Source organism: Sardina pilchardus, chromosome 3, assembly GCF_963854185.1.
Source record: "Sardina pilchardus chromosome 3, fSarPil1.1, whole genome shotgun sequence".
Classification (NCBI taxonomy): Eukaryota; Metazoa; Chordata; class Actinopteri; order Clupeiformes; family Clupeidae; genus Sardina; species Sardina pilchardus.
This window is the reverse complement of record NC_084996.1, coordinates 22843497-22853082: the sequence shown is the minus strand read 5'-3', so window position 1 is coordinate 22853082 and position 9586 is coordinate 22843497. Positions and strand designations below refer to the sequence as shown.

Below are 9586 nucleotides of genomic sequence, written 5' to 3'. Positions count from 1 at the left end.
AACTGTATTGCACTGTATTTCTTAATTACATTACACAAGATACTCTGGCATGCTGTCTATTGCAACACACTATTTTGTGTTATGGTCTGCAGATAAACAATGTTCCGATTGTATACAATTACATACATTTTCACAACGCATTCCTTTTTCCAAAAATAACTCAATTTGATGAAAATGTATTTCCCCTAATGTATTGACCAATGTTTCAAAACTAAGCTATAGCAATAAAATCAAACTCATCTCTGAAGTTGGGTAGTTTATGTAGCCTATACTGCAATCACTTGGACAGTATTAGTATATAGCATTCATCCTCCTCCTCCATGGTTTAGGAGGACACTTACACATACACACCATAAAGATATGTGGATCTACAGTGTGAGAGTGCACTGAGATAGGCAGGGGAAAGAACAAAAAACTCAACTATCTTGCTGTCATCAATTTAAGTTAAACTTTAGCGTTTTCTTCTTTTTAAAAAAACAAATCAGATAAAAAAAAAAAAAACCCTTTACTTCCTTTTCATGACATTCAATCAATAACGGAAGAGTGTACTATACTGTAATTGTTGTAGGGGTGCAGTTTACAACATGTGTAAAATCAATAATGGTTGAGTCTAGTATATTGTAAAATCAATAACAGATGAGTCAACTATACTGTAATGCAGCAGAGGTGCTGTTTGCAACATGTGTAAAATATAAACACACACACAGCAGAACTACACAGTAGCCTAAAACAAAAACACACATTTGGTGTAGAGAGTAAAACATCCACAGTCCTGAGCTCCAGTCGTCCCCTACCCTCAGAACTACAGAAGCTGGAGCACAGAACACAGAACACAGCTGACTTCCAGTGCACACGAGTACAATAAGGCGCTTACCTCCCCACAACGCCACAGCAGCCCACATGCTCAGGCCAGGCAGCCATCCATCAGTCAGTCGGCCCCAGCGACGGCCCGGAGACCTCCACAGCCGACTCCACAACGCGAGATATCCGCCATCCTGCTCTCCTGCCCCATTGAGAGAGCAAGCTCCAGGGTCATCCCCACCTGCTGCTCCCAGTGAGCACGCCGCACTGCCTGCCAAGGGAAACATACCTAGTCTTTTCATGGGAAAGCCGGCGATAAAAATCAACTTTGCAAGACATGGACACAAAGAGAACTCCAACAAAGGCAGTGATTCAATCTCTCTCTCTCTCTTATCTTGCTCTCTCTCTCCCTCTCTCTCTCTCTCCCTCGCTGCCTGTTTGTATGTCTCTTGCTTTCCCTCTCTCTCCACTGTCACCCTCTCTAAGTCACTAATGTAACATTGAACTATAAAGTTCTCTTTTATGTGAAGTGGAATGTTTCTTTTTTTTCTGCGCAGCTGCCAACAATTAATCTACTGTTTGAGGCCGACTTCCTCTTGCATGTTTGAGGAGGTAACTGGGATAGAGCTGACAAAGAGACCTTTAGGTGGGCCAGCAATAGCAGAACGAGCAGTTATGCCACAGCGTTATCGCAGGCTCACAGAGCCCTTTGTCTCACTACAACAAGGTTATTCTTTACCTGGAAACTACAATGCCTCAACAGACCACGGACTCATTTGTTTACATTCAAATTAGGGCGACGTCCAAGTCCTGACGGAGAGGATCACTCATCAACAGTAGAGAATAGCACCGTGGTCTAAAATTGTCTAAAAAACAGGTGATGTTGCAGGTTAAAATACACATTTATTCTAAAACAATCATTCTCAATAGGCTACTGGAATAACGTGTATGTGTGTTTAAAAAAATGATATAGGCACAGTAACTGTGAGCTAACGAGTTGGCTAAGATTCCACCAGGTTGCAATAACGTTGTAGTGTCACTGTAACAATTACTGTAGGCTATTACATTATAGACCTACACCAGAACAACAACTGGTAACTGTCACAAAATACTCAAAGCCTAATGACAAGTTTAAAGTTAGCCTATTTGCTTTGATCGGTGCTACTCTTAGATGTTAATCTATTTCCATTAATTGTGTTGTATAAGTTGTTTCACCACTGTTTCTTGCTGATATTCGAGGTCATGGTCGCTGTGACTCCTGTGGCCTATGGCGCGCTCTCGCGCCGTCCCTGCACGCGCTAAGCACGAAGTCCGGATGCTAATTGGTCGATTACCGCGTGTGCACGAGAGCGCGTCCTCGTGCAAATCCCACTCCGCGGGGCTTTCCTAACTGCTTGCTCATCGTGACTCCAAATCCCCAGGACAACATAAGATCCCCTAAATAAACATAACCAAAGTAGATCACATCGTCTGCAACAGTCTTATATCACAGTTAAACAACAGAACCACCTGTACATGACCGCGCACCATATCGCATTAACTAATTGAGGCATTTCTGATGCAATCACGGTAAAAAACAAACAAAAAGATACACAGTTAGAATGATGTTTTGAGCCCAGAACACTGCGAAGACAAATCTCTCTCTCTCTCTCTCTCTCTCTCTCTCTCTCTCTCTCTCTAAAGTTTAACATTGAGATTGACATTGAAACTCATTTTAACCCCCATTTAAAACATTTTTGTTGTTGTTGTTGTTGCACTAAAGCTTACCATTTTCAATAACTGCTACCCCCCTGGAGAAAGCATTCCGAGCTTCTGTTTAGTGTCGATAGTAGATTTAATCAAAGACAGGGGGACAGATAGCCGCAGATTCGCGGAACTGTACCGTTTTTGCTGTAAACAATTAGCAATGTTTCATTAACTTCAAAGGAATTAGTTATTAATGTATTACATTATAAATATTATCCTTTTGTTAAAGCTTACCCTGCAACGATGGAGTATACTAGGGTCGTTGCAAAATATGGCTTTTATGAAAGCATAAAAAATAGTCTACCAAATCTCTCTGCGCTTGTTTGGAGTATCACACTGACAGTGTAGCCAAATGTACGCATACTTGTAGGTGAATGTTACTTGCTGTCTTCTTTTCAGTGTAAGTTAACACACACACACACACACACACACACACACACACACACACACACACGCACACACACACACACGCACACACACACGCACACACACACACACACACACACACACACAGAGAGAGAGAGAGAGAGAGAGAGAGAGAGAGAGAGATTTATATATGGGCAATTATATTGGACAACTGTGAGTTGAATAGAACAAACGAAATTGTAGCCCAATATTTTATACTGAATATACTATTCATAAAAAGATCACAAACTGGGTAGCGTATAGATGTGAACGGAATAGGCATTTATTTGCGAGGGCGTGTAAAATCGCTGATATGTTTGCATGTTGCCTATGCATGTTGGTTTGTAATCGGAAATTGTTGTTGGTTTGTGTTGTTGATTTGCATTGTTAGTCAGGCACTTCCACCCTGTTCAACAATGTTCTGATTAAACAACAACACGGATCAGAATGCCTTTATCTTAATTTATTTGAAGAGTCATAATTATAAAGCCTATTGTCAATTCTGATCATTTGAACTTTTTAAGGCAAACAATAATTTCCGTGATATCGTTATTTGTAATGCACTGTAAATAACGATTATGCGTAGAAAAAAGTTTTAGAGGGTTTTCAAAGTCCATCTTTTCATCAGTCATATGTTAACGCTGCACCTTAAATTATTAAACAAATTGCGTAAAATGCATTAGCCTGAGCAATACGTCCACGACGATCCACAAGAGTAGCCTAATAAAGTAATTAGAACATTGCACGACGTAAAGCCATAACTTGTCGAACTGGCTATGTCTAATGAGAAGTGGCCGGTGAAGTTTCGGAGCCAATAAAGTGGATATGGTGGAAAGGCTAAGCCAATCAGATGCAGAAGGAGGGGTTTGACTTCTTTGGTTAAACTTCGAGTAAAGTATTTCGACGGTCTACAGCTTGCAACATTCAGACTACATTCAAGTGCTTAGTCGGAGAGGTAGTTCAATAACACATAGCGAGGAAAGAGATAGCCGTGTTATCTTTTTCCTACATCGTTGTGAACGATGAAGAGTGCGTAAAGTACGGTCCTCCTCAGTTTCTCCTCAAGTTGGATTTGGTTCGTTCATCCTCCTCAACCATAAACTTATTGCAGGATTATTTTCTAGTTGGCTGCCATATGTTGAAAATGACAGAGGAACGCGACAAGACACACATGGAGCCCCCGTGCAGTCCGGCGGGCACCAACAGCTCCATGTCTCAGGATGACTCCGACTCTGATGCTCCGTCCTCCCCGACTGGCTCCGACGGACACGGCTCCCTGCTGTCGAGCTTGGGCAAGAAAGTGGACGGCGAAGACGACGACAGGTTCCCTGCCTGCATCAGAGATGCGGTTTCCCAGGTTCTTAAGGGATATGACTGGTCGCTGGTTCCTATGCCCGCTCGGGGAAACGGCTCGCTAAAAAACAAACCTCACGTGAAGAGACCGATGAATGCCTTCATGGTGTGGGCGCAGGCGGCGCGCAGAAAGCTCGCGGATCAGTACCCTCATTTGCACAACGCCGAACTTAGCAAGACACTTGGCAAACTATGGCGGTGAGCTGACATATTTTCACTTTACCTGTTTGAACAAATTATACACTGGAGTTAATGCAAATTGCATAGTCGATTAATAAATTTTGTCAATAGAAGTACACTCTGTTCATAATTGATTGAAAATGTGAAGGCGAGTTATATTGGCGTTGGCTGGCCTATGCAAATTAGAATGATATCTTTGCTTTGATGTAAGTGAACAGTTTATTGGTTTATGATAATTATCTAGACGAGCCATCGTTGTGTTTTAAAAAAAAAGTTTTCATTGAACGTGCGACATTTTGAAATTGCACCACTGAACGGTTGTATGTTGTTGCCACAGTTTGTTATCAGAGAGCGAGAAAAGGCCTTTTGTTGAAGAAGCTGAACGGCTGCGGGTCCAGCACAAGAAAGACCACCCCGACTACAAGTACCAGCCACGCCGGCGGAAAAGCGTCAAGCCGGGCCAGAACGACTCGGATTCGGGAGCCGAGCTGGGTCACCAAATGTACAAGACGGAACCCGGAATGGGTGGTTTGGCAGGGTTAACGGATGGACACCATCACCCAGACCACACAGGTGAGTGTCGTGAAAAACAAAAAAAATGTCCAAAAAATCGTCCTAAAACTGGTGTATGATTAAACATGTAAGTCAGGGGCAGTCATGGACGGTTCCTGTCTTGAGTTTTTCCTGACATGCTGATTTCTGGTTACAGGTCAACCACACGGTCCCCCCACACCCCCCACCACCCCCAAGACCGACCTGCACCACGGGGGCAAGGGCGACCTGAAGCACGAGGGCCGGCGTCTGCTGGACGGCAGCGGCGGGCGTCAGAACATCGACTTCAGCAACGTGGACATCTCCGAGCTGAGCACCGACGTCATCTCCAACCTGGAGGCGTTCGACGTGCACGAGTTCGACCAGTACCTGCCCCTCAACGGTCACCTGGCCCCCGGCACCACCGCCGCCGCCGCGGCGGGCCCCGGCATGCCCGGCCCTGACCACGGGCACGGGCCCAACGGCGCCGGCGCAGTAGGGGGTCCCTTCGGCTCGCCGTACGGCCACCCCGGCGCCGCCTCGGCCGGCTGGACCCGCAAGAGCGCCCTGGGCGGCCCGCCACCGTCCTCCTCCTCGAGCGCCCCCCCCCTCGGCCGACGGCGCCGGACATCGCGCCCCCCACATCAAGACGGAGCAGCTGAGCCCCAGCCACTACAGCGAGCCCCCGCACGCCTCGCCCTCCCACCCTGACTACCCCCCCTACCCCCCTCAGCCCTGCGTCTCCTCCTCAGGCTCCTCCGCCGCCGCCGCCTCCTCCTCCTCCTCCTCCTTCAGCTCCCAGTGTGACTATACAGACCTGCAGAGCTCCGGCTACTACAGCCCGTACGCGGGGTACCCCTCCAGCCTGTACCAGTACCCCTACTTCCACTCGTCACGCAGGGCCTACGGCAGCCCCATCCTCAACAGCCTCTCGCTGCAGTCCTCCCACAGCCCCTCGGCCAACTGGGAGCAGCCCATCTACACCACCCTGTCCAGGCCCTGAGAGGAGGGGTGCTGCTGGGGTCTCCTGAACTCTCTCACACGCCGCTGCCCCTACCACCACCACCACCACCACCACCACCACCCGCCGGCCCTCCCCCCAGCCAGGGGGGCCTGAAGCAGGGGCCGAGAAGTTGCCTGTACATCCGTTTATTGCACTAAGACAGAGCCCTGTGCCCGGGGGGAGAGGACAAGAGGAGGGAAGATGTGTCATCTCACGTTCGTGTACGAGAAAAATGAGAGGGAGAGAGAGAGAGAGAGAGAGAGAGAGAGAGAGAGAGAGAGAGAGAGAGAGAGAGAGGGAGAGAGAGAGAGAGAGAGAGAGAGAGGGAGAGAGAGAGAGGAGTGGTGCGAGAGGGAGACTGAAGTGCCTGCTGATTTTTAAAAGAAAAAAAAACACAAACTTTTATGCAACTTTTTCATTCTTTCCTGTATTGTATGGCCATTTTGAAGGCAGAACTTGATATATTGCTGCCTGAACAGCAAACGGAAATCCTCCATGAGGACCACCTGTCACCAACAACCCCCCCTTCCCCCGCGCTATCATTCCCCTACCACCAGCTCCCTCCCCCACATACACACACACACACACACACACACACACAGAGAGACTCTGCTCTAACTCCCGTCTGTCTGCGGCTGTTGGTGAGCTTTTTTTTCATGGCGGTGGTGTGTACTGACTTGTGTAGGAGATAATTGCAAAAACAGGCCAACTGATTTGATGAGACAGATGGAGGAACTTAATGCAGAAATATGTGCACTGGGACCAATTATAAAATATTCTTAAAATACGAGGCAGCAAGGGCTCCATTCTACAACGTGAATTCGCAAATAACCCTGACTTCAGTCAGAGGGACCATGAACTTAACTTGTGTTTTTTAAAGTGAAGTTTTTTTTTAACTATTCCATATGTATTTATGTTAAACGTGTTTCTGATGCCGCTGTATAGTTGTACAGATGTTTTTGGAGCGATTTGGTGGATGTTTCAAAATGCAAAAGGCTTTTTTTCTGTCTGATAAAGGATTGGTGTCCACATCTTCATTCCAGGTTATTGAAAGCAAGCTAATATACTGGGACCAATGGCATACCATGCGATGAAACAGGTGTCTAAATGCTATGCCTACCGAATCGCGATTAGTCATGATGTGGGGTGAACGGAAACGCGGTAAGATAACACACAGCTCCGTCTTGAGCGAGGCGTCAGCTGTTTTTCGCACAGCAGGAAGCGCAGGACTTTCTCGAGACAGACGTGGAAACCCCTCTTGACATCGCCAGCTTGGCTATAGATTACCCCCGCGTCTAATGTCGCCTCACTCGTTGCATATGATATGTTGGATTGTTGAGTTTCAGATCAACCTCAAACAATTTCGGAAGGGACTTTCATTTAATTAAAACATCACGTTTGGGATATCGGAATAGAAGCACTGGGCGTATATATTTTTTTCTTGATGTGTCATTTATTGCCCAGGTTCAGAACCTCATGGCACATGACGGTGACCAGGGAGCCAATTCTTTATTTAATTATTAACAGCTTCTTGTAAAATGCATTATGTCGATAAACCTAATAATGCGACTTTAGGGAGACTCGCCACCGTAATGCATAATTTGGTGCTATCTGAATCTCATAGAATGGATTTTTTAATTATTATTTTAAGGTGTTGTAATTATTTCCAGCTTTATACTGCATTTCACTCACCTTTAAACAGTGTTCATAGCCAACTTTATTTTTTCCCAATGTACGTTGAAAGGACAGACCATGTTTGTATGGCTTTCCTTTTTCTTTTTCCCTGTTTACTAGAATTTCCTCACAAGCACAGCTAACCTTACTTATTGGTAATTTCTGTGAAAAAAATAAACGTATCTTTTCTCTGAACAATGAATGTTTGTGTGTTGGAAAACTACAGTGTAAAAATAAATATTTTTATCATCGTTTAACTGTTTTTTTTTTTATTCGTGGAAATGCGTCGCCTACATCTGACGTTGAACTTTGCATACATCCTTTGGCTAAAAGCTGCTAGATTTGGCAGGGAGATGTGTGACGCAATCATGGGTCAACGTCTCTGCATTTCACTATGCACCGTTCCCCCGAGATCTGTGCCATGGAAAATGTCGACAGTGACAGATATTTTGCAACACTAAAATACAAAAGCGCACAGACCCAGATGTGTCTCTTTACTGAAACGAAAGACACGATTGTTGTCGATGAAAACCATTTAAAAGAACACAGGAGAAGAGGAATGGGTAGAGGAACAACGCAAGGATTCAGATCATTTGGTAGTGCTTTTTCTTGTCATTTGTCGTTCTAGCCTCATTTGTTACCACTGATTTCCCTTGACATCTCGAGGGGCAACTTATGGAGAAGTTGGTTGACAGCTGAGACGTTTAAAACCAAAAGGCGGGCGTGTTAAAAGAAGAAAAAAACTGCAACCGCGTTGGCATGAAATGACTCACGTCTTCCTGGTTGGATATCAGTTGAATCTGACAAGGAGCCAACCCTGCGCAGGCTTGTTCAATAAAATGCTGGTGTGTATCCGTGTGTGTGTGTGTGTGTGTGTGTGTGTGTGTGTGTGTGTGTGTGTGTGTGTGTGTGTGTGTGCGCGCGCGCGCGCGCGTAGTGCGTGTATGTCTGTGCGTATGAGTAACCCAAGTAAAGGTCCACTGGGCAGAGAGTTTGAAACTGAGTACCAGCATGAATGCCAAGCAGCCGTCCCCAACTGGCCGAGGGAGAGCGCCAAGGGCTGGGCGCAGCGCTGCTGAATTTTAATGATTCATTATGCGGCGGAGCGCTCCCATTGTCTCCCTTTATCCGGACACCAATAAAAGAATTAATTGGAGAGAAAATGGAGGGGCAGGGGAACTGACAAGTCATTAAGCGCGCGGTGAATGGACCATTAGACGCACGCAGTGGAGGAATTTCCCTCGGACCGTTTCATATCGCAACTCTCCTTAAACAACAGGAGGAGAGCGAGAATATAAACGCCAACAACTCGACAAGCGCCACAAACGCACCCCCTTAAAGTACGACAATGATAATAATAATTAAATAGCAGACAATAACGGAGCAGATGGTAGTGGGTGGCAGAGAAAAAAAAGTGTTTTTTTTTCCGTCAAACTCTTTTCTCTCTATTGTTTGCCAAATAGTTTCAGGAGGAACTCTCGAAAAAGAACAGACGTGAATCAAGCTGAAAGGGAAAAAGGCTCTTCGGGGTGCTTGGGTCCCGTTTCATTGGGGAACATTTGGGCTGGCTCGCCAGGAGCTTCGGCGGAGCCGCGCAGAAACCGAGTGAAAGCGGAGCATCAGGTGTAGGTCTGCTTCCCACAGGCCGCTGTGCCAAACAGACGCATTTCCCCAGAAACCGCCCTCGCAGCAGCGAGGAGCAGGCCCGAACGCCCCCCTAGGCAGCGGAGAGCAGGCCCGAACGCCCCCCTACTCCCATCACCAGCGCTTACTTTACTTCAATCGACATTTGCGGTAGACACGTTTTTAAGTGACCTCCATATGGAAATCCACAAACTTTCCGTGAGTCAAATAAAAGGCCTTCAAATTCCATCTGTCATATCCCTGTTATGT

The 9586-nt window shown here is 46.2% G+C and overlaps 1 protein-coding gene across 1 annotated transcript; it reads left to right on the top strand.

Moving 5' to 3' along the window:
- Positions 1–3899: 3899 nt before the first annotated feature.
- On the top strand, positions 3900–7944 carry LOC134077082 (transcription factor Sox-8-like). The gene is given in 4 exon segments (XM_062532471.1): positions 3900–4503; positions 4823–5058; positions 5195–5622; positions 5624–7944. Coding segments are annotated over 4 exon segments (1476 nt in total). The 5' UTR covers positions 3900–4087; the 3' UTR covers positions 6020–7944.
- Positions 7945–9586: the final 1642 nt, after the last annotated feature.